At 53.0% G+C, this 27,997-nt stretch overlaps 1 protein-coding gene across 1 annotated transcript; it reads left to right on the plus strand.

The window, feature by feature from the left end:
• The first annotated feature begins 743 nt into the window (after positions 1-743).
• Positions 744-27,997, plus strand: PITPNA (phosphatidylinositol transfer protein alpha). The gene is made up of 11 exons (XM_029082013.2): positions 744-903; positions 4,128-4,158; positions 11,345-11,490; positions 12,770-12,862; positions 15,086-15,093; positions 15,833-15,910; positions 16,877-16,960; positions 19,702-19,779; positions 19,970-20,080; positions 21,577-21,699; positions 26,676-27,997. Exons 3-11 carry the CDS (start codon positions 11,436-11,438, stop codon positions 26,718-26,720), a joined length of 675 nt encoding a protein of 224 aa, XP_028937846.1. The 5' UTR covers positions 744-903; positions 4,128-4,158; positions 11,345-11,435; the 3' UTR covers positions 26,721-27,997.

Genomic DNA, 27,997 nt, shown 5'->3' on the forward strand with positions numbered 1-27,997 from the left:
CCAGTCTGAGCAGGGACTGTCTCTGTTTCTAAATTATAGCAACGTGGCTCAGTGACAAGAGCCCGGGCTTGGGAGTCAGAGGTCATGGGTTCGAATCCCAGTTCTGCCACTTGTCAGTTGTGTGACTGTGGGCCAGTCACTTCACTTCTCTGGGCCTCGGTGACCTCATCTGTGAAATGGGGGTTAAGACTGTGAGCCTCGTGTGGGACAACCTGATGACCCTGGCTCTCCCCCAGCGCTGAGAACGTTGCTCGGCACAATGTAAGTGCTTAACAAATACCAACATTATTATTATTATTTGGGCAAGTCGCTTCACTTCTTGGTGCCTCAGTGACCTCATCTGTAACATGGGGATGAAGGCTGGGAGCCTCACGTGGGGCAACCTGATGCCCCGGGGTGCTCTGCACATAGTAAGCGCTTAACAAATACCAACATTATTATTCTTATTACTTCCTAAGCGCTCTGCACGCCCCCAGTGAGCGCTCACTATCGAATGAGCCCCGCCCCCGCCGGTGACGCGCGCCACGACCAGCGCGCGGGCGGCCGCACGCGGCCGGCCCCGACACGTGACATCTCTTAGCCAATCGCAGCGCAGGCCTCGGACCTCCCCCGCCGTCTCCAGGGAGGAGCCGGGCCGCCCGCCCACGTGACCCGCCCCACCCAATAGCAGGCGGGGCCCCGCCCCCTTAAGGGCAGGGTCCCGGCCTGGCGGTGACGTCAGCGCGCTCTGTTGCGTGTGACGCGCTGGTTGCCGCAGAGACGCCCCGCCCCCCCCCCGCGCGCTGCTGCGGAACCGGGAGCCCTGGGCGGCGGACGCGGAGGGACGCAAGAGCGGGGCAGGACCGGACGGACGGACACGAGGGACGGAGCCGGGGGCCGCCGCCAAACTGACCGACGGACATGGTGCTGGTCAAGGAGTAGTGAGTGTCCACTGGGGGATGGGGGAGGATGGCCAAGGGAGGGGGGGAGGAGATGGAGCCTGAAGCAGGGGATGAAGGGGCAGCAAGACCTGGAGGGGGGCAGAAATGGGGGCTCCTAGGAAAGTGGGGGACCCCCCCCCCCGCCACCCCAATCCTAGGGAAGCATCCAGCCCGAGCTGGGACCCAATGCAGGTCGTCAAGGTCCCCAGTCCACGGCTGTGGGGCACAGAGCCCTCGGAGGGGTCAAAGGGCAAGTTTGGCCCTCCCTCGTCCTGGTGGCGTGGGGACTTGAACCAGGACGAGAGAAGATCGGGACTTGGAATAATAATAGTGGTATCTGTTAAGCGCTTACTATGTGCACAGCGCCGTTCTGAGCGCTGGGGGAGATGCGGGGTCATCAGGTTGGCCCACGTCCCAGGCTTCATCCCCATTTGACAGAGGAGGGGACCTGAGGCCCAGAGAAGTTAAGGGACTGGCCCACAGTCACACAGCTGACAAGGGGCAGAGCCCCCACTCCCCCGACCAGGAGGCAGGCTGCTTAGAATAAGCCTAACTTTCTAACGCGGAGCCTGGGTCCCGGGCCACCCGCAGAAAGGACTGGATAGAGAGAGGAGGGAGAGGGGCTTTCAGCCTCCCTGGAGGGGTTGTTGGGGCTCGGTGGCTTCAGAGGCGCAGACGGAGGGATGGAGGGGCCCCAGGAGGGGAGACGGGGCAGTTAGGGTCAGTTAGGGTCAGTGAGGGGTGGGAGTCTTTTCATCATTCATAGTGAAAAGCCTCCCCTACCCCATGTAGTTCCTGCCCTAGGAGCTGTTTTGCAGAGAAAACTGACTGGTAAGGGGTCAGAGTTCTAGGAGCTGGACCTCATCCCACGGTAAGGGCCGTTTCCCTCCTGGAATGGGACAACGTTGGGCCCACACCAGCTTTGATCCTCGGTTTTCAAGCCTGATCCTTCCCACGGTCCCTCGGTGATGCCTGCTTGCCTTCTGCCCGGGCTGGGGCCCCCTACCTGGAGCCGAAACCAAAGTCTTTCAAAAATAGCAAAGGATCGCAGACCTTCACTTGGTGATTTGGTGGAGAGGAGGGACTGGGAAATGCATTCTCATTGGTATGGAGGGTGGCGGGTGGGGGAGAAGGGAGCAGAAACTCTTTAACCCATGATACCCAGTTGACAAGGTTTCTACTTCTTGTTCCCGGTGGGACGCTTTTCTTGCTCTGAGCAAAGTGCAGCTGAAATCTGCAGTGAGCTGCAGTTTAAGAAGAGTGGCAGTATAAAGGGAAGAAAAAAGGTATATCCTTGAAGGGATCCAGATGTGTTTTAAGGAGGACCGAGCTTTAACTCATGAGAGACTGTCAGGAAAAGGCTCAGTGATGCAGCACCTAAACAGCTAAGGCTCTTTCAGACATGTGCTATGTGTGTCTGAGGAGGAGGAGGGGTTTGGGACACTTTGCTCTAACTGCAGTGTGTGAGTGCTGCAGCTCTAGGGAAGGGTAAGAGTGAAGGTCACCCCAAAGCGAACGCAGATTTGGGTCTCCAAACCTGGGGTTGGATCGGATGGTCTGTTGCTTTGGGGAATCACACCATAAAGCCACTTTGGAAAGGGAGCTTCGTTTCCAAGGGCTCCTGGGGCCAATTGATGGATCTGAATCTGTAACGTAAGCGGCTCTTCAGTATCCTGTCAGAAAGCCGTCTACCTAAGCCCCTTTCTGAATGAGGGACTTGGCTCCCTCCCGGTCTTTCAGAGTTGCACCACCCCCCAACTCGCCCCCCTGGCTTGTGGAGAAATTTTCTAAAAATTTCTGGCCAGGATCCTCACCGACTTGACTTCTGTCCATTCCCAAGCACCGTTTTTCCTGCCATTCTGGGAGAGAAAAGGCTCATTGTTTTCTAGGAAGTTTCTTCTGATGGTGCAGGAATTCTGTCCTTCAAGGTGGGATTGTTCCTGAGCTGCCGGCTTTCTCTAATGAGGGTAACGTCAGAGCGGCAGCGACCAATGAACTGGATTATTTACAATCCTGGAGTCACTCTTCTGGGGGAGGGGATAGTCAGTATCAAAAAGCAGCAAGCTCAAAGACTGTCCCGTGTGTTTAGTTTGGAGCTGTGTATTTTTTTCAGGGTTGCGAGAGCTCTTTCGTCATCCCCAAGGAGACCTTAAAGAACTGGTGAATAGTATACCAAATAAGTACAGTCTGAGAGGGAGAGAGAGAGAGAGAGAAAAAGAAACGAAGCAGGTTTTGATGAACCAGGCAGTACTCTGGGTGGAAGCAAGACTCTATGATTTCTTTTAGAGCACAGGATGCAGTCTTGCTTAACCCAACATGAGGTGAGGAAGAGCTTAGAGGCCGTGGCAAAGCCTGGGAAACACACAAATTCCACTCACCCAAGGTGACACAACATGTACCAGAAGTTTTTAACTCTTCCCCCTTCATTGTGGATTCAGAGTGCTTGGAAAGGTCAGTTAGCTCTTGGATTTTTGAGAGTAGGTAACTTCAGAAGTGTGAATTATTCAGGCCTAAGCCCCCGAGGGTTTCTCTCCTCTTGCCCCCCACTCTCTGGCCACCTCCCCATCAGTGGCAACCGCCAATGGGAAGGCATTAGAAGGGAAAGAAGGAAAAATCAGTTGAGTTGCTTCACGGGATCTGTGAGAGGAGAGTGGAATAATGAGTGAGTTGTGGGGGAACTTCCCTCGTTGGGTCTGGGCTGAATTAGGGTTGGGACTTCCCTCAGGGACCCCAGGTCATCAGGTGGGCTTCTCTGAAGGCAGTGAGACTCTTGAAAAGCCCCCCACTCCACTCCTGCCTCAGTCCTTTGGGGAGCCCTTCCTTAAGGCATCCCTGACTGGATCCCAGATGGCAGCTCAGTGGCCTGCAGACAATTCCCCTTGGGGCCGGCATCCTGGAAGAGTTCAGAGCCGGCCAGGGTGAGGGTCAGCTTCCATGGGAAGGGAAGCGTCTTTGGGTGCGAACAGGAGCTAGGCCTGGCATTTGGGCCTGACTGGGTTATGGCTTTCTTTCCCCAATTCGCTGCTGGCTCCTATGACGGGGCAAGTGGGAGTGGAAAGAGTGGCCTGGGCCGGTTCAGCACTGAAAGATTCTGGCCATCTGAGGTTTTCACCTCCCTAATGTGTGAGCTGAAAGGCTCCATTTCCTAGGAGGAGCCTGGTCCACATGAGGGCCCAAATTGATACCCTTATTCTCCCTCTCTTTCAGTCGAGTTATCCTGCCTGTGTCTGTGGAGGAGGTAAGTCCCTTTTCCTTCTCTTCTCTGATTTATTTGTGTGCTCGTGGGCCGGTCCACAGAGTCGAGAATGGGACAGCTCAGATGGGCGCTCCTGCCTTTGTCATCCTGTTTTTCCTGCCGGTTGGAAAGTCGGACGAACCAGTTCTCTCTTTTCATTTCACTGGGGCGTGTTTTCGGGTGAACAGCGAGTGACAATGAGATCGGCCTACACCCCAGGGCAGTTCTCTGCTTTCGAGGTCTCTGGATCCCAAGAACCTTGAGGGTTTACACTGAGGGCCCAGGGCATCATTGGCTTGCCCCCGGGCTGTGCGGGTTCTGGGCTCCTTGAATCTGAGGAAGCAAACTCCTTCTCTCCCCTACTTCCTTCCTGGCCCCTTCCAGAGACTCTTCTTTCCCCCTCCTGCTCTCTTCTTCCCTGGAACGAATCCTTCATTATTTGTCAAATTCATTATGTGTTTTCCCAAGCCCCCGTTAGCTCAGTAGGGCAGGCCTGCCTCAATAAAAGGCTCTGCCCTTGTTCAGGGAACCATCCTTCTGGATAAAGTTGAAAGACTCTATAGGAAAGATGTATTTAAGGCCCTAAATACTAACCGAGGAAACTACAGGGTAAAGATTCCTGGCTTCTCAGTGCAGCGGAGAAAAATGTTGTTGGCATATCCTTATCCTCTGTGCTTTTATAGCTCCCCGATCCCAGCAGTCTGACTTCCTTGTGTGTTACGCTCTGGTGGAATCTGTAGATGGATGTTTCATCGGAAATGCTGACTCAGTCACCTCTCCCCTGGTCAAAAGGCAGTGGAGGAACCTGGGGGCTAGGACTGTCTTGCCCCCACCTCCACCCCCCCAAAAAAGCCTCTCAGTGAGCTGCCTACCTGCTTGTCACTCTTCATCACTGCTGCCGTTTCCCAGCTCCCTCTTTGTCCCCAGTCCAAGAACCCGGACACAGAGGAGTTACTGCGTTATTCATCAGGATGAAATTTGAGGTTGGCTGATATGTCTGTAGCATGGGGGAAATGGGTCCTTATCTCTCTCCCTCCCCACCCCTCCTCCCCACTTCCATCTTAAGTGTGGTGGGGTCAGTCAGTGGATAGGTCAGACTCATAGGGCCTTATCTCAGCCTCATCTCTCTCTGAGATTTCTGAGGGATATCTCTCTTCAGTCGTTTTTGGTCTATAGCTGTCCTTTGGTCCTCTGTCCATTTTTTTCCAAAGGTCTATTTTCAGGCCTGCCTGGCTCAGGACGTCAGTCTGAGACTCCTTACTCATTTTGGGCTCCGCCACGTGAGATGGACTTGGAGAAGGGCCCAGAGAGAACCACAGAGGAGGCCAAAGGGATGTAAGACTTATAAAGAAAGACTAAAGTCTCCAGGACTGTTGAGTCTGGGCAAGAGCAGGCCAAGGAGACAGGCTCTGAGACTCTCAAGGATGAGGGTGGATGAAGAAAGGACAAGAGTGAGGAGCATCAGCTTGTGGGATTTAGGATACCCATAAGGTATCCATTAAATCCATAATATAAATCCAAATATAAATCCATTAAACCCTTCAATGGCCCGATTAAGGCAAGTTGTGGACTCCCTTCCTCAGACCCTTGGTAAAAGAGGGAAGAGTCTTGCTCTGGAAGAGCTAACTAGGCGGTTCCTTCCTGAAGACAGGGAGATGGACTAGGTCAGAATTCTGTGTTCCAAGCTAATAAGGCCTGGGAAGGTTTTGGGATGCTCAGGTGCTTCTGGGCGTGGGCTGGACAGATGCCGGGCTCTGTGGGGCCCTGGGTGCCGGTGTAACCTTGAGGCTGAAAATAGCCAGCGATGAGCTTCCAAGTCTGTGAGCCCCATTCTTGGCCAAAGAGGCGGCAGCGGGCTTCGACCGCCCGCAGCCCGGTCCCTCCTGCCAGCCTGGTGGCTGAAAGTGAGCGCGCTCAAGGGAGATCCCAAAAGGCCAAGGTTTCTGGGGTGGGCGGCGTGACATTGGCCCGGTTCCCTTGGGAGAGGGCTCCGGTCAGACAGAGAGTGTGGGCCAGGGGAGATCTAGTCTTCCAGGGAGGAATTGGAAGAGGCAGCAAGGCCAGGGTTTCTCCCTGTGGACCCTGGGTTGTGGGTAGGTTTGAGGCCACAGTCTTCCTTGTGAGTGCTTGGTCTGGTTGGCTCTGAGTTTTCCTGGGAGCAGGGGTAGCTGTTCCCTCGCGGATCGAGGAATGGAAAGCAAATGAGGTCGAAACTCAGGCGCGTAAAATAATTTTGCAGGATGGAATAGACGATCTAGCCAGGGGTTGAGGTGGGAATGGTAGGGAAAGGGAGGAGGAAGAGGGCCTGTAGGTTGGGCTAATGCAGAAGGCTCCCTCTCACCAACTCCTATTTACCACATTTCTCCTCTCCCCCCACCCTCCAGAGAGTCTGAAAGATGCCAGTAGGGACCAAGGAAACCTTTATCTTGCCCCACCCTCCCCCCATTCATTTCAGTTGTATTTATTAAGCACTTACTGTGCAGAGCTTGGAAAAGTAAGATACAACAATAAGCAGTGACATTCCCTGACCACAACGAGCTCACAGTCTAGAGGAGGGGAGGCAGACATCAATACAAACAAATAAAATTACAGATATACACACAAGTGCTGTGGGGCTGGGAAAGAGGGGAAGAGCAAAGGGAGCAAGTCAGGATGATGCAGAAGGGAGTGGGAGATAAGGAAAAGACCTTGCCTGGTCCTAGGATTAGGCACCCCAACGCGATGAATCCTAGAGGCCTCCACGAGAGCAGCCTGGCGGAGGTGGAGAGCCACTTCCTGGGTTAGCTCCAGCAGCTAAGGCTCTAATTTTGTGTCTCTCTCCCTCTAGACTGTAGAGAGCCGGGGTCATGTTTACAACTCTATTGTATCATCTCTCCCAGGTGCCTAGTACAGTGCGGTGCACATACACGGCCCTGAAAAGATCCTATTGATGGATTGACAGACCAATTCAGCGGCTTTGGGGGAGAGAGCAGCGGGATGTGGCCTCTAGCTGGAGAGCGGGGATGCCCGTGAGAAAGGCGTTTGAGCAGTGACGTGAGCGGTGCAGAATCGGTCTGTCTGCATCCGAGGCCTCGCGCCGGATCCCCAACGGGCCATCCAGAGTTTCCTCAGGGAGGGCCGCTCCGCCCACCGCTGCACAAATCTCGTACTGCGAGAAGCACTCTTCCTTCCGGTTTGTGGTTTCTAAGCAGATGGCCGGGAAGTGAGGCAGCTCTGTCAGCTCGACGCTGCCCTTGCGAGGCGAGGACCGGGGTCATCTCTCCCTCCGGCAGAGCCGGTGGTGAAGCAACCGTTTCACTTCTTGTTTCCTGAGATCTGGAGGGCCGCCTTGCTTTGAATGCTCAGGCCCACACTTCCTCCGGGGCGTAATCCGGCAGCCGCGCTGCCTTTCTTGTGACGTGTGGGGTCTATCCGTGCTACGGAGGTGTGTGTAGTAATTATTAATTACTACTAATAATAATTGTGGCATTTGTTAATGCTTTGTGCCCAGGGCTGGAGTATGTGAGAAGCAACATGGCGTAATGGATAGAACACAGGCCTGGGAGTTAGAAGGTCATGGGTTCTAATCCCAGCTCCACTACTTGTCTGCTCTGTGACCTTGGGCGAGTCACTTCACTTCTCTGGGCCTCAGATACCTCATCTGTAAAATGGGGGTTGAGACTTTGAGCCCCATGTGGGACAGGGACTCTGTCCAACCTCATTTTCTTATATCCACCCCAGGGCTTAGTACAGTGCCTGGCATGTAGTAAGCCCTTGACAAATACCACAATTATTATCATTATTAGATACAAGATAATCAGGGTATCCGGCCGCAGGGTGGGGAATGCTGTTTTCCGAGCTGATGGTTGGGGTGAGGAGACCACCTTGGAGGTCACGAATGGTAGGCTTCAAGGGCCTTCCGATGCTGGTGCAGTCAGATTTGGGGAGACGGCCTCTCTCCCGGCCTGACGCCATCCGGTGCCTCTCGCCCGGGAGAAGGGAGGGTGGGTGGCCGGAACGGGGCAAGCGGGTCTGTGGGTCACGGTCCCCTGAGGTGATGGGGACCTTCTGGGGGCTGCAGGCTTCCGGGTTGGGCCAGATTACCCGAGCCTCTGTCTCTTGCCTCCTTGGGATTAAAGGATCAGAATAACAGGGGAGATTAAAGGGCGAAGATGCCAGCCCAACAGACTGATCCTCTTAAAGCCTGAACTTTGACTGGACCACTGAAGGGAACCGAATGAATGAAATACTGTTACCAAAGGAGATTAGTCTGCTTTTAGGTAGCCCTGTTCCCGAGCTACAGCTTGGAGCTCCCCGGCTCTTTCTCCGGCCCCTTCCCGAGCTCACGGACACCGCTTGGGGTTCACTCGGTTTTTCTCTAAAGCCCATTGGGCCTTTGTCCCAGAGCCCCGTCCTGATCCATCTTGTCTGGAGGAGGGCACCGGAGTAAATCTGGCACACTGAGCCTGAATGGATGGGTCTAGCTAGGCTTCAAGCCCGGCTCCATCACCGGGCGGCTTTGGGACGGGCTCAGTCGCCGGTCTGACTGGGCCCCATGATCCCAACAGGGCCTTTCTTCTCGGCTCTTTCACAGAGTCTCCCCCACAGAAGGTCAGCTCTCCCCGGAGAGAAGCCTGGAGACTAGGTTAGGGGCAAGAGACTTTGGAAGGTTTGAGAAAGTCAGTCCGTCAATCACTCATCCATTCAGTCGTATTTATTGAGTGCTTATTGTGTGCAGAGCACTGTACTAAGCTCTTGGGAGAGGACAGTATAACAGTATAACAGACACATTTCCTGCCCTGCAATGAGCTTTACAGTCTAGAGGGGGAGACAGACCATTAGTATAAGTAAATAAATTTACAGATATTCATTAGCAGCATGTAATAATGAGATCTACTGTAACCAGGCTCTCCCTGACTCTGTGCACAGATGGTCCTTCGGGTAAGGTCTCACGCCATCGCCGGCTCCCGACCAGGCCAGCCTGCATTCCTGACCGGCCCCTTCCACTTTCCTGCAGTTCACTGAATCCCGGTGATATTGCCCTCCCGGAACCCCAAGGGCTTATAGCAGTTTACCGGGTAATGGATTCTTCTCTGGGCCTGGTTGCCCTCTCTCTGGCCTTGTAGGGCAGCTGACCAGCCCCCATCCCCTGGACCCTAGGCTAAGAAGAAAAAGAATCTCTGGAGCCTGATCCTCGAGGAGGGGGCGGGAGGAACCTAGTGAGTTTTCTTTCGGTTTCACGTCCCCCCTCTGGGCCGAGTCCTTGTGGAAGCCGGTTTCATTCTTGTCACTTTCCTTCCCGTAGTCCGGGTGGATCAGGGAGCCAGGACCGGGTGCCACACCGGGTGCGACCTAGCTTCTGAGCGGAAGCATGAGTACTGTGTGTTGTGCCTGTGCCATTGTCCCTAAGGATGCTAGGAGTTCATAAATCTCTGTGGTCCCCGGACCTTCTAGGAAAGTGAAACCGGCTGCTTGGGCACAGTGGCTCCCAGGGTGCATGCACGCAAAGGACACACATGTGCACCCATCCAGTTCTCTCCTGCCCAAGGGGGTGATGTGGGGTGTGAGGGGTGGTCTCTGAACCTGATCAGATTCTGGCTCATCTCTGGGGCTGAGTCCAGCCTTCCAGAGGGACAGGTGACTTCAGCCCCATCCCGGAGGTGAGAGGGGATGTAACTACCCGGAGGACGGAGCCGCCCCGTTAATAAGGAGCAACAATTTGGAATCTGTTTAAATCGTGGGACCCGGACCTGCTGATGCCAAATCGGTTTAGAGGGCTTAACCGTGGCGTGGAGTGAGCATAAGGCAGCTGCCTATCTTTAACTCCAGTTCTCAGTCTGCTGAGCATGGGGCCGGAGCTCGGTAAGATCGCTGCCTGCACTGTACCCGCACTTTACACTGCACTGTACCTGTCGGCGGGGGGGGGGGGGGGGGGGGGCGGGGGGCGGCACAAAAGCGGCTAACCTGCGGAAGTATTGGAGGCAAGCAAGCTCGTCGTCTCTGAACTCTCCTGAGTAGTAAATAGTTGCCTCAGTCCCCAGTCATTTGCCAAATTGGGGTCTGTCAAGTAGGGTGGACCTAGTGAAAGTGTGATCCAGTGGATAGAGCCACAGGCCTGAGAGTCAGATAACTTGGGTTCTAATATCGGCTCGGCCACTTTTCTGTTGTGTGACCTTGGGCAAATTACTGCACTTCTATGTCCCTCAGTTCTCATCTGTTAAATGGGGATTAAATCCTCTCCCCACCCATTTAGACTGTGTGCCCCATGTGGGACAGGGACTGTGTCCAATCCGATTATCTTGTTCTACCCCAGCGCTTAGTACAGCGCCTGGCACATAGCAAGTGTTTAACAAGTATTTTTGTAGATACAGGGGGTGCTTCAGTCACGTTTCAGTCTAGACTTTATTAAGCACCTATGTCCTAAGCACTGGGGTTAATACATGACTGTAATTATTATTATCATTATGGAATTTATTTACAGTGCTAAGCACCATACCAAGCACTGGAGTAGGTAAAGTACAATGTGGTTGTATTCACAATCTAAGTAGAAGGGAGTAGGATTGATTCTCCATTTCACAGATGAAACTGAGGCACCAAAAAATTGAAGTGACTTGCCCAAGATCACACAATAGGCAAGTGGCAGAGCCGGGATATAGAGCCCAGGTGCTCAGACTCCCGGCCCAGGCTCTTTCCACTAGACCACGCTGCTTCCTTCCTCTAATCATTAGATACCTCTTTTCTCACACAGGGATCTTAGTCTCAGAGCAGGTATCTCCTCTTCATTTTGCAGCCGAGGGAACTGAGGCATAGGGACTTGTCCGAGGTCATTCGGCAGTCCAGGGCAGAGCTGGGACCAGAACCCACGTCTCTTAGATTCACACTCTTTCCACCAGGCCATCTTACCCCCTTTCTCTTTTTGTGTTCGTGATTCATGATGAAATTACATCAGCATCTTTCTTCTCCCTCCATGCTCCTTTTCCACCCTGCTTTTTGTCCTAATTCCACTTCCCCCCTGCCTTGTTCACCTCTCAGACAACCTGGAGTGATCTCTCTTCCCCTCCAGGGTGGCGGGCCCAGTGGGTAGGCCCGGGGGTTCGCCGTGGGGACGCTCCGCTCGCAATGCGCGTCCCCAGTCCCCAGGAGCCGGACATCGGAGACCTTCCGGAAGTCGCCCTCCCCGGAACCGACCCTTGTATCTTTGTTCCCTCAGTATCAAGTGGGACAACTGTATTCGGTGGCAGAGGCCAGTAAAAACGAGACTGGCGGCGGAGAGGGCGTCGAGGTGCTGGTCAACGAGCCCTATGAGAAGGATGGCGAGAAAGGCCAGTACACACACAAGATCTACCACTTACAGAGGTTTGTGGGAACTGCCCCCGGCCCAAGCTTGGTCTAGTCCGTTGGATGAGGGGACCTTTCAGGGCCTGGTGATGAGCGGGAAGTAATCAGCCCCCTACCCCTTCGTCCCCCCCAAGGATAAATCTGGGGTGTTCTTGCTCTGTGTGTGTGCGCGCGCATGTTTGTGCAAGAAGTAAGGAAGTTAAAGCAGACTTGTTGCCAGGGCCCAATTAAGACCTGCTAACCTAGCCTTGGGGTGAGGCTCGCCGGCTGTGGGACATGAGGGTTTGAGTGAGTGGATGGGGGTTTGGGGTCACACTCGGCCTTTAGAGCGTGGCTCAGTGGAAAGAGCATGGGCTTTGGAGTCAGGGCTCATGAGTTCGAATCCCAGCTCTGCCACTTGTCGGCTGTGTGACTGTGGGCAAGTCACTTAACTTCTCTGTGCCTCAGTTCCCTCATCTGTAAAATGGGGATTAAGACTGTGAGCCCCACGTGGGACAACCTGAATTCCCCATGTCTACCCCAGCGCTTTAGAACAGTGCTCGGCACATAGTAAGCGCTTAACAAATACCAACATTATTATTATTATTTTCGCTGTCACGAGCTAAAAGTCTAACCAAGAGTGGCTTTGTCCCAGAAGGTAGGAGGGATGGGAAGAACTAGGCACCTAGGAGCCCATCAGGTCCACCACGTCTTCAGAACAGAGAGTGAAGATGAGATGTGGTGTGTCAGGGCAGAGGTTGAGATTCGGTCAGAATCCCCCTTTCCCCAGTGCTGTTTTTCAACTCGATTCTGCCCAAGATTGCCCACTCTCCAGGGTGCTGCTAGTCGAGCAACAACAGGAGGGTAGCCCGCTCCTTTTTTGTTTGTTATGGTATTTAAGTGCTTACTATGTGCCAGGCACTGTACTAAATGCCAGAGTAGCAACAAGCTAATCCAACCTGATTAGATCGGACGCAATCCACCTCCCATAAGGGCCCACGGTCATAATCCCCATTTTACAGATGTGGTAACTGAGGCACAGTGAAGTGAAATGACTTGCCCAAGGTCACATAGACAATGGTGGAGCTGGGATTAGAACCTAGGTCCTTCTGCTCCCAGTCCGGGCTCTATCCTCGGGCCACGTTGCTTCTCTCTGCTGGGGGAAGATGTCGGGAGCTAGATGCCACGGTCAGCCCGGCAGACAGTTATAGGGACTGGCTCGCTCGCTGCATGCCTCTCTGACCCAAAGAATGGGAGATATGGCTGGATGAAGTCAGATGGCCCAGCAATCGTCGTGTTCTTCCTCTCCCCGCTGCAGCAAAGTGCCGACGTTTGTACGAATGCTGGCCCCGGAGGGGCCCTGAATATCCATGGAGAAAGCGTGGGAACGCCTATCCTTATTGCCGGACCGGTGAGTTGTGCGGGGTCGGGGGAGTCAAGCGGGCCTGGAGGACGGAGGTAAGTGCCGAGAAATCTGTATCTCACCGTCTTGTCCCGGGCCAGGCTGGCGAGGGGACAGGTTGCCTTCCAGCTGATGACTATCGGGGACCCTGAGGATGGGCAGTGGGTGAGAGGTTGGAGAGATGGGGAGCTTCCAGAGGCTGTAGCGTGGTCAGCACAAAGGCTGTCTGTTTAGGGTGGAATGTCCAGCTCCTGGGGTGAGTTAAAGGCATTTTTGTCTGGCTTGAAAAGTCACATTGAGGTCCATGGGAATGTGGAAGAGTCGGTTTTCCCACTGCTCCAGAGAGGGGGCTGCATGGTGGTGACCTACCTGCTGAGCGGAAGTTTCAAGTTGGTCAACAGGGAACAGGTGTGTGTGTGTGCGTGTGCGCATGAATCCAGGTGCATCTGAGGGAGTAGGGGAGAGCGAAGTGCTAGGCCTCGACAGGGAAAACTTCCAAAGAGCTGTCACCAGAGAGTGAGGACAGAGACTTCAGAGACCTGACTCCCCAGGAAAGCGATTCCGCACCAGGGATCTTTGTCCTCCAGACCCTGGCCGAAACTCGGTCCCAGCGCGAGGAAGGGATCATTGCCCTCTGGCGACCGCAGGGTTCTCCGGGTCTCGGCCGGGCAGGTGATAGATGGTTCTTCCTGGGGGGGGGGGGGGGGGGGGGGGGGGCATGGCCCTTGGCGGAGTTCGGTCAGGTGGAGCCTTGGAGGGGAACACCCAACGCTGGGTGGTTTCCAGAGTGACGGAAGATGCCGTCATTAGTCAGGGTATCCTCATTTCACCTCAAACAGCTGGTCCTTAGCTGCCAGACGGGCCTCCGCGTTTCAACTTCCCCTGACTGAAACGGGCCCGGGCTTTCTCGAAAGTGAGCGACGTGGCAGAGGGTACCTGGTCTCCGGCCAAAGGTGAACTTCACCAAAGTGTCAGAGAATACTGCTCTGAGCAGGCCCTGGCAGAATCCCTGCCAATTTAGCAGGGAGCAGGCTGAGCCCGGGGTGGCGTCTGCAGTGGGCTTTCCAGGCTGGCTGGGGAACCGCTGCCCTGGGCTCACCTCCCCAGAACAGGTACCCGGACATCACCTCTTCAAACATTTTTTTTTTATGGTATTTGTGATGTCCTTACTACGTTCCAGGCACTGAACTGAGCACTGGGGTGGATACAAACTAGTCAGGTTGAACACAGTCTATGTCTCAGATGGGGCTCACAGTCTTCATCCCCATCTTACAGATGAGATAACAGAGACCCAGAGAAGTGAAGTGACATGCCCAGCGGCACACAGCAGACACGTGGCAGAACGGAGATTAGAAGAATATAGATTAGGCACCGGGAGCGTCTTCGGGTGAGCCAGCAGGCTGCCGGGGATCGGCCCTGGGCTCCGACGCAGGCATCGCCGCCCCATCTGGGCGTATGCCCGTTCGAAGTCCCGTCCCCCCACCTCTCCGTGAATTGCCTCTGGCTTAGTGCCCAGAAAAATAAACTAAAAATCAAAACAGTCTTAGGAGAGCCCTGCTGAACGAGACTTTATTCTCCTAAGTTTCTAGAACCCTGCTTGTTTCCCAGGAAACGCGGCCTCCGTCGGAAGGCCCAGCGGGTCCGAGAGCACAAGGCGGCCCGGAGTCTTGCCGGTGAGGTGGCTACTCGCTCTCCCGGTGACACAAGAGCTCAGTCATTACTTGCCGATGAATAATTAAGCCGAGGCATCTCGTTACCCAGGGCAGGAGAGGGATGGAGGGTGAGGGATCTGATTACAGGGAGCAAAAAGGGGTGCGTAGGACAATCGAACAGGGGGACCAGTTCCGGGCCCCGAACCCCTCCTCGCCCCACCCGCTGTCAGTGCTTGGGAGGAGCTCCTTATCTGCAAGGTGATGGAGACAGGAGTGTGTCAGCTGATGAGTCAACTCCATTTCCTTGGCCAGCTGGAAGGGATCCAGAGAATAGAAGGCGGCAAGCTCTGTAATTAAATGCAGTTTGTTCCTCTGGGCTTTTGCTTGACTAGCAAAACTCAAGGGGCCGGAGGACCTGGTTATTTTTGCCCGGCGAGGTGGCCTGGCGGTAGAGCTCTTGGGAAAGAGGAGGGGGCGGGGAAGCCCTCTCTGCCCGTAGCCCATAGGGGAGAATATTTGTACACACTCTTCTATATTAATCTCTGTCCTCTCTTCTTTCCATGTCCCTGCCTCGGAGCAGTCATTACAGTAAGTATCTGTGAGGGATTTGGAGTGCGCGTGTGCCGTCCACAGCTGCTTGTGGGGCGTGGGGTGTTCTGTTTACTTTCACTTGGGGAGCTGCAGAAGCGCGGCCTTAATCTCCCCGTGACCTCCTCCTTAACGATTAATGTATTAATTGGCTGTGGCCTCTTTGTTTTAATCCACACTGGCATTTGGTTTGGCAAACACCAGTCGTCCCGAAGGCGGGCGGGGCCGGACAGAGCCGAGCTGGCTGAATGGGCAGCCGGGCGCTGAGAGGGGCTGCTGCTGTAAAATGCAATGTCGCGCACTCCTCCCCGTCCTGCTTTTTTGGCCCTTTCCCCCTTCTCCACCTCCGCTGGTCCTCGGTGTCCGAGGTAACTCTCGGCTCTCTTGGGGGGCCACAGGCATCTTTGGAGCACTGCCTTCCGTCCAACCGAGTATTTGGCAGTAGTCTTAGTGGTGGTAGTGAGAGAGGGCCGTGTCCTGGACTCAGCACATGGGAAGTACAGAACCAAGAAGTGATATGTTCCCTGCCCACAAGGAGCTCACGGTGCATCTTCCCCAACAAAAGACAACAGTCAGCATGGGGTTCCTGGGTCAGGGACTGGCCGTGTGATCACTCCGTAACCCTGGCCAGGGGTCCATGAATCGCTAAAAAAACTGGGTTGGTCTCCCAATCCCGACTTGGTGCCTGAAAACTCTGTGTGTGTGTGTGTGTGTGTGTGTTTTTTCCCCTTTCTGGTAGAACGAGTACATGAAAGATGACTTTCTGATTAAAATCGAAACTTGGCACAAACCGGGAGACCTTGGCACACAGGAGAACGTAAGCTCTGCTCCCCGGAAGCCCCACGGCCCGCCCGCCGAGGGGAGGTGGGGTCCTGCTGCTCTGTCCCGAGGCCTCCCCGCTGCCCCCGGGACTCTGTCGCAAAGGGGAGTCCCGACCTGGGGCCCTCACCTTGGCAAGGATCTGGTCCCGATTCCCGGTCGGCTGGTTTGGACAGGGCTTTGTTGCCTGTGATGAAAAGCCACAGACCAGATGACTTATGGGCCTGAATAATAAGAGTAATAATAATAATAATTATGATATTTGTGAAGTGAATACTATGTGCCAGGCACCGTACTCAGTGCTGGGGTGGATACAAGTAAACTGGGTTGGACCCAGTCCCTGTCCCACATGGGGCTCCCAGTCTTAAGCCCCATTTTTCAGATGAGATAACAGAGGCACAGATGAAATGAAGTGACATATCCAAGGTCACACAATAGATAAGTGGCAGAGTCAGGATTAGAACATGGGTCCTTCAGACTCCCAGGCCCGTGCTCTGTCCACTAGGCCATACTGTTTTCCTGAACTTCTCTGAGGAACCAGGCTGCTTGAAGTTCTCGAAAACTTTGTTCTTGAAGCCTTGAACATCCAATTGGTGGGGGGTGGGGTGGTGTGGCTCTTTAAAGATCCTCCTCCCCCTCGTTTTCCACATAACATTTTCCCACCCCATGTTGCCTCCAGGTCTCTCCCTCGGTGGTTGACTCTCGGATGTTTATTGAGTACCACTGTGTGCTCTGTCACTTTTCCCCAGCCCCAGGGGTATGGGAAACTTCAGTCCTGTGGGTTCGGACAGGGGGAGAAACAAGCCCTGGTTTTGTGGATAATTGCTAGGCCGTGGAGCAATTCCCTTTCCTGGCTCCCCTGAGGGAAATGTGGGTTCTTGGCACTGCGGTGAAGGCCTTCCCACTATCTCCATTCTGGGCGGGGAAGGACCGCATCTCAGAATGAATCTTCTCCGCCCTGCAGGTCCACAAGCTAGAGGCAGCTTCGTGGAAAGGCGTGGAAGTCGTTTATATAGACATAGCAGACCGGAACCAGGTGCTTGCCAAGGTAAGGAACAGTGCCGCTAGCACCAAGCTGGAAGCAGTCGGTTTCGGGGCATTAAATGTTCTTTCTCTTTCGGTTTTATCTCCTGTGAAGATGAATCAGGTGGAGGTGAAGACAGAGCAAAAAGAAGGACATATAAATGGCTTATCTGCCATCTAAAGGGGCTGTACCCTCCCTCTTTGAATATATAAAAAAGTCAGGGAGTTCAGGTGGCTCAAACTCCAAATTTTCTAGTGCCTGTTGGGCTGGTTGGGACCCCAGAATCTGGCCGGCACAAAGCTCTACTTGAGTGTTTAAGGAGTCCCTGAGAAACTGAGCAAGTGGAAGCGTTACTGGTCTGCAGGGCTTTGGCCAGGGGTCTCGTCATCCCAAATCTGGTCACCAACATCTGAAGCCCAGGAGAGGATGACCCTTGGGGTGGATGAGGGCAAATGACTCTGGCGCTTCCGTTTTTATGAACCCCCGTCAGGCTCCGGCTTCATTCAGACAGCAGCGCGATGTTGTGAAGGGATTCATGCCTACTGGCTCGATCTGACCACAGTCTCCCCTCTCCCTCTCCCTCCACCCCTGAGCCCACTTCTCCCCCAGGTTTTGAGACATCTGGAGAAATCTCCTCCTTGACCACTAGTCAGTGGACTAGTCGATTCACTTTTCAGTCGCCCTGCAAGTCCAGCCAGTTCTATAACGTAGAGGTGACCTTCTTGCAAAACGCTGCATAAAGGAAAACTCAGAGTTGCAGGTCTTAGGCCCCGCCCATCTGACTCCACGCAACGTGCCTAGAAACCATTTCTTCCAAAACCTGGTCACTCTGTGCCTCAAACAGACTCTAGTGGTTGGAAGACTTCACTCAGTAACATTTCTATTATTCAATTAATGGTATTTACTGGGCTCTTGCTAAGTGCAGAGCACTGTACTGAGTACTTGGGGAATTACAATATAACACAATTAGACCCATTCCATGTCCATAATAAGCCAACAGTCTAGAGGGCGAGAGAGACATGAATATGAATAAATATTCATTAAATATTCATCTGTTCGGACCTAGTGTGAGCAGAGGACATCATTAAGTGGGAGAATACAAAAGTTAGAAAACACAGTCTCTGCCCTCAGAACTGTACAGTCTGGTGGAGAAGCTAGAAAGTTCAATAAATTACAGATGGGAGGAATAGAATATGTAATCAACAATCAGTAGTATTTATTAGGCACTCGTTACATGCAGACAACTGTACTAAACACTTGGGAGAGTATAATAATGTTGGTATTTGTTAAGCGCTTACTATGTGCAGAGCACTGTTCTAAGCGCTGGGGGAGATACAGGGTAATCAGGTTGTCCCATGTGAGGCTCACAGTCTTAATCCCCATTTTACAGATGAGGTAACTGAGGCACCGAGAAGTGAAGTGACTTGCCTACAGTCAAACAGCTGACACGTGGCAGAGCCAGGATTCGAACCCATGACCTCTGACTCCCGAGCCCGGGCTCTTTCCACTATGCCACGCTGCTTCTCCAATATATAAGAGTATAATGCAACAGAGTTAGCAAATACGTTCCCTGCCCATAATGAGCTTACGGCTCTGTCCCTAAGTGTTATGGGGGTTGTGAGTTGGAAGCGGAAGATTGGAGTGTAGGATGGAGGTGTGAGAGGCGGTTGGGAGAAGACCTGAAGTAAGAGATGTGATTTCTGCAGGGCGCAGAAGATGGGGAGAACTGTGGTCTGATGGACATGAAGGGGGTCGGGGGGTGTCCCAGGCAATGGGGAGGGGTGGACTGTGGGGTAGATGACAATGTACAGCGTGGCTGTTCTAGCTGAAGCATAGATTGAAAAGTTATGGCCACTGAATGCATGTCAAGCGAATTGAGGATCCAAGAGGGACCGGTTTTGTATTTGGAATCATGATCCATTGAATATAGGGTTAAAAACTCTGCGAAAAATCGCCCGTTGAGGAAATCGGTTTAACCAGCAGCCTTGCCTGATGCCCTTTCAGGTGAGAGAGAGGAAGATGGCAAGGAACCCCCCTCCAAAGTCCCCACCCAGACAGGGCACCGCCCGTCTCTCCCCCCGCCCTCCCCCATCACTCAATTAGGCAGAGATCTGATTTGGGGGCCAAGGGAACTGGGAAAGGGGGAATTTTCCCTGGATCCTTGAAGACCACGTTATTGGCTATGATACCTCAGGAATCCAGCTCCCTCTCCCCTTCACACACTCCCCACCCTCATCCCTCTGGATCTTAGAGGACCTGACCCTCAGGCCATAGTTTACAGCCAGTCAGAGGCCAAGGAACCGCTCAGTGGTCTGCACCAGTCAATCTGAAAGCTCTGTTGCAGCCACCCAGGCGGGGACACATCCGTTTTTCCTTTCCTCTTTTTTTTTGGTCATAGATAGATGAAAGAGCTCTTGGCTTGGACGATGGAAACATTGTGCCGCCTTGAGCTGTATGGTGGTGAGCATATATAGGAAAAGTATAAAACGGCCTTCAGATGAGTAAATCAAGCCACTCCGGGGAAAAGCAAAATATTTACTTGTCAAGGAGACCCGTTTCTTACGTGCTGAGCGGCATGGCCTGAACTTAGGAAAGCTGTTAGAACCCTGACCTCGAAAGTCAACCAGCGAGCCACCGCCTTAGTTTGGGGCCTGGGCTGGGGGGGGGCCTTTCATAGAAGCGATGGGAGCTGTTTTTCACCCTGCTGTGTTGCCGGGGTGATTGAGTCGATTCTTTTCTGCTTTCCCCCCACCCCCCTTCCCTAGGACTACAAGCAAGAGGAAGATCCAGCAAAATTTAAGTCAATCAAGACAGGACGGGGACCGTTGGGCCCCAATTGGAAGGTGCAGCCGACTCTTCCTGGCTGGCAAGCTGGGCAGGGTGGGGGGTCAGGGGCCGCTTGGGATGATACGGGCAGGGGAACTGCCTGGGGCGGGGGGTGGCACCTCCTGGCAGAGGGACGGTTCAGGGGGATGGGGCTCATCCACCCCACCCCACTCAACCCCACTCTGGGCTCTGTGTACATTTCCGCAGAAGGAGCTCCCGAATCAGAAAGACTGCCCGTACATGTGCGCCTACAAACTGGTAACCGTCAAGTTCAAGTGGTGGGGGCTGCAGAACAAAGTGGAGAACTTTATTCAGAAGGTGAGCCACGGCCGGGAAGCGGATGTGGAGGGCACAGGGCAGGTGGGCTTTGGGAAGCTCAGAGGGTGGCCCCTTTGGGCTGGGGAAACTGGCCGATTTGGCCTCTGGCCTCGTGGAGAAGTTCCCCGCTTGGCCGTGCACCGGGCCCCGGGATTGACCTCGTCTGAGTCACAGGCGAGTTGCTCACTGAGTTCTGGGAGTTTTCCATGGCAACCCTCCTCTGCCGGTCCCCCTCTCCCCTGCCTTTTAACCAGCCTCTGTGTCTCCCACTAGAATGTAAGCCCCCTCTAGACTGTAAGCTCAATGAGAGCAGTGAATGTGACTACCAACTCTGTTGTACTGTACCCTCCCAAGTGCTTAGTATGGTGCTCTGCACATAGAAAGCACTCAGTAAGTACCATTGATTGATTAATTCAAGCATCTGTAGCTGGTGTGCAGGGTGGAAAGAGGACAGGGTCTGAGGGGGAAGAAAGAGGACTCCAACAACTGCACACCCCAAATCACTGCCTCAAATTGCTCTCTGGAGCATATCTCCATTTAAACTGTAAGCTCTTTGAGGGCAGGGATCCTGTCTACCAGCTTTACCATAAGTACTCACCCAGGCTCTTAGTTGAGTGTTCTGCACACAGTAAGCCATAAACCAGTCAATAAATACCAGTGACTGATGGATTGATAGACTGGCCCAGCTTCTCGGAGCCTTGGGGGGCTCCAAACATTCTCAGTCGGGTCTAACTCCGACACGGTCAGAAGCCGATGGGGAATATCCAGCTGAGCCCCCTCCCAAACAGCTTCCTGAGCTCAGTTTCCCAACCCCTCTTGATCCCACACCAGCCTTCAGCAGGGAGAGCCTCCTTCCTCTGCACCACCAGCTCTGGGTAGCTCTTCCCTGCAGGACTTAGGTGCCCCACCCAGCTATGAGGTGACCCAACCAGCTCCACTCCTTGGCCTGTGGATGATTGTGCCAATGAGCCACCAATAATAATAATAATGGTACTTAAATGCTTACTATGGGTCAAGCATAACAGGTCTTAGGGCTGGGGTAGATACAAGTTAAGCAGGCTGGGCACAGTCCCTGGTCCACATGGGACTCATGCTCTTAATCCCCATTTTTCAGTTGAGGTAACTGAGGCCCAGAGAAGTGAAGTGACTTGTCCAAACTCACACAGAAGACCTGTGGAAGAGCCAGAATTAGAACCCAGGCCCTTCTGATTCCCAGGCCCTATCCACTAAGCAACGCTACTTCTCAAATGGGAATTCGCCCATCCCACAGACAGGAGTGTAGGTGGAAAACGGAATGAGGGAGACAGTAAATAGGGTCACCTAGCCAGTTGTCGGCTACCAAATACCTAAAGGTCAGTCACTCCTCTGCCTACTTTGCCCCAGACTCGCTGCCCAAAGAGAAGTCTTTAGTTTGGAGGTCCCAGTTCTAAGTACCCACCAGGGGGAATGAAAGCCTACTGCAGTTAGATCTCTGACTTATTCCCTCCTCTCTGCAGCAAGAGAAGCGTCTGTTTACAAACTTCCACCGGCAGCTCTTCTGTTGGCTCGACAAATGGGTGGACCTGACCATGGAAGATATTCGTAGAATGGAAGAGGAGACCAAGAAACAGCTTGATGAGGTAGGTTAGGGGGAAGGGTGCTGGGAGGCAAGGGAGAGCAGTTTGTATCTTTACAACATCTCTAGAATTTGCCCCTTCCTCTCCAGCCAACCTGCTACCATGCTGGTCCAAGAACTTAGGCCGTCTCGACTACCTTGTCAGCCTCCCTGCTGACCTTTCCTGCTTCCGGGCTCTCCCCTCTCCAGCCCATCCTTCGCTCTGCTGCCTGGATCGTTTTTCAGAGAAATTGGTCTACACACAACTCCCCACTTTTCAATATCGTTGCTCAGTCTCCATGTCAAACAGAACTTCCTGCCCATTGGCTTTAAGGCAGTCAGTTGGCTCTCTCCCTCCTACCTATTCCCATGCCTCTCCCACTTCACTCCTGTAACACCAACCTCCTCGCTATGCCTCGAGCTCATCTCACACCCTCCCCACTGCTTGGAACTCCCTCCCCCTTCCTATTCAACAGACCACCATGTTCCCCATCCTCAAAGCCCTCCTAAGAAAATCGCATCTCATCCAGGAAGCCTTCCCTGATTAACCTTTCATCTCCCACCCTGTTTTCCCTCTCTTCTGCATCTACTGTGACCTCAAGCCTGTACCCACTAAGCACTTTGATACTCACCCCACTCCCTCAGCTCCTCTATAAATATCCTTGTACTTGGCTGCTACCTCTACCCGTAACTTATTTTAAACATCTCTCTCCCTATAAGCTCCACGAGGGATGGGATTGTACTCTTTTGCACTCCCCCAAGTGCTTAGCATAGTGGTCTTCACACAGTAAGCACTAAATGCCTTCGATCGACGGATGGTCCTGCAACTCTGACTGGCTCCAGAGAGTCATTTTTTAGGACACAGCAGAACCCGCTACCCTCTGGCCTAGTCTGAGGGGGCTCCCTGTAGGAGTTGTGCTTTTAGGAGCACTCTGCAGCACAGTGTTTGAGATGCTGTTGGGATTTATGGAGGAAGATCAAGACCCAGTCCTGATTAGAGTGTAAATTCCCTGCAGGTGGGGAATACATCACTTTGCGATTCTGTATTTCCTAAGGGCCTAATTCAGTGCACCACACTGCAGAGGCTCAGTAAACACTACTACAAAATAGCGGAGGAGGCGGGCAAGCCCACGAAGATAAGTAAGAAATACACATGAAAGCATAGAAGATAAGAGAAGCATAACACATGGTAGAACCAATACATAAGGAAAGGAGGGAGAGCACAAATGGTGGAAGCATGAACGCTTTTCTGCATGAGGGCTAAAATGTTTCAGCAGTTGTTGGCGTGCCTGAAGACAGGTAGGAGTTAATCTGGGAAGGCTTCCTGAAGGAGTTGGGAAACATGACCAACGAACACGCCCGTGCCAAAGTTATTGGCCTGACTGTAGAAATGGGCACCAGGAGATCAGATCGAAATGGAGATTTGCCACTAGAGTTCAGCTGGGTCCATTTGCATGTGTGCATTTTGCTGAGGCTCTTCCCTCCCTGAGTTTCTTTTTTTAAATTTTACTCAGTCAATGGTGTTGCCATTTCATTATTATTTATTAAATATGACTAGGCTCCTTGTGGGCAGGGTACATGTCTACCAACTCTGTTGTATCATTCTCTCCCAAGTGCTCAGTATAGCGTTCTGCACCCAGTAAGCGCTCAATCAGCACCATCATTTGATATGGGGTGTTTGGATCAGGCGCAACCCCGGTTTCATGCGGGGCTCAGAATCCCAAATTGGGGACCGCAGGAGAGCGAATCTCTCCCTTTTTCCCCTCTCTCTCTACCATGGACCTTGTCGATCTCATGTGCCCAAAAGTCGGGGAGGAAAAGCCTCAACCTTCCTGGTCTTCCTGACCTGGGGGATGGAACGTGCAGGAACCTGGACCGCTGAAAGTCACAGTTAGCACTGGCCTCCACACCCAATCCCGGCCTAGAAACACTCTGTCTCGGGCGGGACGGCCCTCTGGCAACAGAGCAGACCCAGCCAAACACGCATCCCACGCTACCAAACATCGATCGCTTTTCGGGAGCTTAAAAAGAACACTGAAAGCCTAAGCAAACTTAAAATTGTTCAAGAAACCCGAAGCAGACCTTCCAGTGTTTGCTAGATAATGGCCCGTGGGGTAGGCATTAATCAGAAGGACATGGGTTCTAATCTCAGCTCTGCTACCTGTCTGCTGTGTGATCTTGGGCAAGTCACTTAACTTCTGTGGGCCTCAGTTACCTCATTTATAAAGTGGGGATTAAGAATGTGAGCCCCATATGGGACAGGGACTGCATCCAACCTGCTTAACTTGAATCTACTCGAGCACTTAGAACAGTGCTTGGCACATAATAAGTGTTTAGCAAGTATTACAGTTATTATTATTATTATTATTATTATTAGGCATGCCCTAGTCCCTTTGTCCCCCTTAGGGAAAACTGTTAGCAGTTCCACCCCAGATTATGAGGCTGGTTGTCCCAGATTTTTTTTTTTTATGATATTTAAGCACTTACTATGTGTCAAGCATTGTTCTAAGCGCTGGGGCAGTTACAAGATAAGCAAGTTGAACAAAATCCCTATCCCACATAGAGTTCACAGTCTAAGTCAGAGGGAGGAAGATTTAATCCCCATTTTCCAGATGAGGTAATCGAAGCACAGAGAAGTTAAGTGACTTGTACAAAGTCACCCAGCAGAGTCAGAATTAGAACCCATGTCCTCTGAGGCCCAGGCTCTTTCCACTGGACCATGCTGCTTCTGTTCCTCCAAACATCCTGATGCCAGTCAGTCGCTAGTACTTACTGTGCAAAGCACTGTATTAAACACAAGGGAGTATTTAGTAGTAGACACTATCCCTGTCCACAGCTTGCTTACAATCTGCCACTTTTGGAGGCTGAATCCTCGGTAAACAACATGACCTAGTGGAAGGAGCTTGGGCTTGGGAGTCAGGAGAGGTGGGTTCTAATTCTGACTCTGCCACAGGCCTGCTGCACGACCTGGGGCAAGTCAGTTGATTGGTCTGTGCTTCAGTTTCCGTATCTGTCCAATTGGGGATTAAATATCTGTTCTCCCTCCCCCTTAGATTGGGATCCCCGTGTGGGCCCGAGACTGTGTCTGATCTGATTCCATTGTGTCTACCCCAGTGCTTAGCACGGTGCTTGGCATGGCTGAAGTGCGTCAGATATTATTATTATTAGTTTGACCCAGAAATGGCCTTCCGCATCTGATCTCTTGCCTAGTCTGGGCTTTGGGGTTGGGGGGGACCTGCCTCCCCTCCGGCCCCAGGGATTTCCCCACCTTGCTTTGTGCTTCTGAACGCCTCAAGGTGGATGTTTTCAGCCTCCCCCCCCGCCCCCCATGAAGTTCGGCCCGAGTACCGACGCCAAGTGACCGAGGGCCCTCCCAAACATATCGGGGCTTGCATCAAGATTGCCACAGGCATTTCCTTGTTCCTGGAGCGGACTGATTCCTGGAAGTCCTGCCGTCCCAGGTCTGCTGGAACCCCTCTGCCTCCTGCGTCCCTGGCCTGGCTTTCCCATGATGTCGGCCAAGGGCCTCTGGGGAAAGCTGGTTGGAAAGGGCTGTCAGTGGTGCCCATCCTGGGGAGTTCCAGGGACCACGTTGGGTTAAACTGGCTGGGACAGCGGGGACCGAGCCTGGTCCGATTCCACGGGGTTCGAAGGGCCTGTAGGGAGGGGCGCACAACCTGTCCCTTCCCAAAAGTCGCCCTCTGCATGCGTAACCCAGACCCCACCCCCCTCCACCAAGAAGACAAAGTCTGATTGGGAGTAGCCAGTGACTTCATTGCAGCCCTTTGGCCACTTCTCTCCCACCTGCCTCCAGAGGGCTTGGTAGGGTGGGGTAGGGAGTGGCCTCAGGAGCAGGCTTGATGATGATGATGATATGATGACGATGATGATGATATGATGACGATGATGATGATGGAGCCTCCGATCATAGGGAAGGATCGCCAGGGGCTCCCTTTGGGGAACGGCTGCTTTTCTCGCCCCCAGAGGCTGCTGCCCAACTTGGAGGGTCTAGTCTCTCTTTGCACCCCTTGCGGATTGGATGAGTTAGTGACTCAAAAGGTCAAGAGAAGTTCAGTCCGTCCTATTTATTGAGCACTTACCGTGTGCAGAGCGCTGTACTAAGTGCTTGAAAGAGTACAATATAGTAGAAGCATTCCCTGCCTACAGTAAGCTCCCCGTCTAGAGGATGATGTGGACCTGACACTTCAGTTTTTAAGTGGCTCAAGGGGGTCGGACCCTGTTTAGCCCTCTGTTTCTAAAGAACTGAGCTGAGACTCAGTTCTCAGCTGAGGGGGAGAAGGCGAGGTCAGCTTGTCTATCAAAAGTAGGTATGGAACGCCCCCCTGTGGTCCAAACTGTATTTATATTCATTCATTCAATAGTATTTATTGAGCGCTTACTATGTGCAGAGCACTGGACTAAGCGCTTGGATGTACAAATCGGTACCAGATAGAGACAGTCCCTGCCCTTTGACAGGCTTACAGTCTAATCGGGGGAGACGGACAGACAAGAGCAATAGCAATAAATAGAGTCAAGGGGATGAACATCTCATTAAAACAATTGCAAATAAATAGAATCAAGGTGATGTATATCTCATTAACAAAATAAATAGGGTGATGAAAATATATACAGTTGAGCGGACGAGTACAGTGCTGAGGGGATGGGAAGGGAGAGGGGGAGCAGCAGAGGGAAATGGGGGGAAAAGAGGAAAAAAAATTTATATTGCACCGTGGGAAGTTTAGAGAGGGCAAGGCCGGGGCCCTTCCTTCCAGAAGTAGAAAGGACATACCAAATAATCCGTGAAATAGCAGAGGTAGGTAAAAGATGCGGAAGAAACGACAGAAGCCCCAAGGTATTACAGAGCTCTCCCAAAGCGGCCCTGTTCAGAGCCGGTCTGGTAGAGTTAATCTGGGAAGACTCGGTGGTGGCGGTGGGTTGTTAAGTAATATCTGAAGGGTGGGCAGAGATTTCCTATCTTTTTTCCCCCTCTTTGTGTTTCAGATGAGAGAAAAAGACCCAGTGAAAGGAATGACAGCAGATGACTAAAGCCACCCTTCCCCTCCTGCACTGTATGTACCCAGAGAGCTTCTCCCCGTGCATGCCCCAGAGCTAAAATCCGTTCTGGACCAAAAGGCCCGATCAACTCATTGGAAAACTACCGTGTCGCTCGTCCTTTCCGCTAGTGGCGATGACGGGCTGGCCTTGTGGGCAGCGATCTCACTTTGGATCACGTTTTCAATCATTCGCCAACGTCGGGAAGTTGCGGGGGCGTGTTTGACTCTTAGAATCACACCGCGGGGCTAGGGGCGAGGGAGGAGGGTTTGGTAAGGAAGGACTAGGAACTGAAGGAGAACAGAAACTACTTTTGTCTCCCTACAGTATCATTGGGGCTGTGGCCAATGGGGAATGCTCTTGACACAAAATGTCCATTACCCAGCGCCTCGTCCCCATATCCCACTTCTCCCCTCTTCTCCTCCCGCCCCCCCTCCCCGAGGGCAGTGAAGAGCCAAAGTAGGGATAAGCCCCAGGCAGTAAGAATGGCAATCATGAAGAAGATTCCTTTCTCCTGATAGTCACCATCCATGGCCTCTTCTCCCTTCCATTCCATCACTCGAGGCCTGATGGTCTGGTGTCTCTCTGACCGGGTTTGTACCGTGACAAGGCTTGGCTGTTCTAACCCCTCTGTCCGACCTGGACCGGCCTCGCGCTCCTCGGAGAGGTCACCGACTAGGAAAGAGTGACGGAGCCCCCCTCACCCTCCCACGCCCACTCACCGTTGTTTGAATGGTGTCTGGGGATGATCAGGTGGTGGGGCTCTTTAAAAATGAACTCCTCGATTGCTCCAGGCCCTTGGTTTCCCTGCGCTCTGCTCTAAACCCCTTCCCAGTTCCTTCTGTTTTCCCTGTTTGGAGTTGTCCGATATCTGCAGAATTCGGGGTGCCCTAGGCTCCAGGCTGCCCTCAGTGGGTGCCCGATCCTGACACTCTCCCACCCCCTCAAAAGTTCAATGGGCAAACTGCCGGCTCTGCCCTCTTCGGTCCCAGAGGAAATTGTTTTCAAACTAGAAGTTGCTTCGGTTCACCACTATCCACCTTAGCCTGGGGTTGCGGAGGGATCATGGGAGCCTCTCCTTCCTCTCCTCCCTCCTCTCCCCTAGAAAGTGTTTCTCTTGTTGGGGATGGGGAAAGAGGAGGGCAGGTGATCTGGGAGGGACAAACTTGTGAGCGGGGAATCACTGCCGCCCAGAACCGCCCAGACTTTGAAGCCTTTGGCCCGACCTCTCTGAACATCTTGAAGTGCATATTAAACCTGATTCACCAATG

The sequence above is a fragment of the Ornithorhynchus anatinus genome, chromosome 17 (assembly GCF_004115215.2).
Source record: "Ornithorhynchus anatinus isolate Pmale09 chromosome 17, mOrnAna1.pri.v4, whole genome shotgun sequence".
In the NCBI taxonomy this organism is placed as follows: domain Eukaryota; kingdom Metazoa; phylum Chordata; class Mammalia; order Monotremata; family Ornithorhynchidae; genus Ornithorhynchus; species Ornithorhynchus anatinus.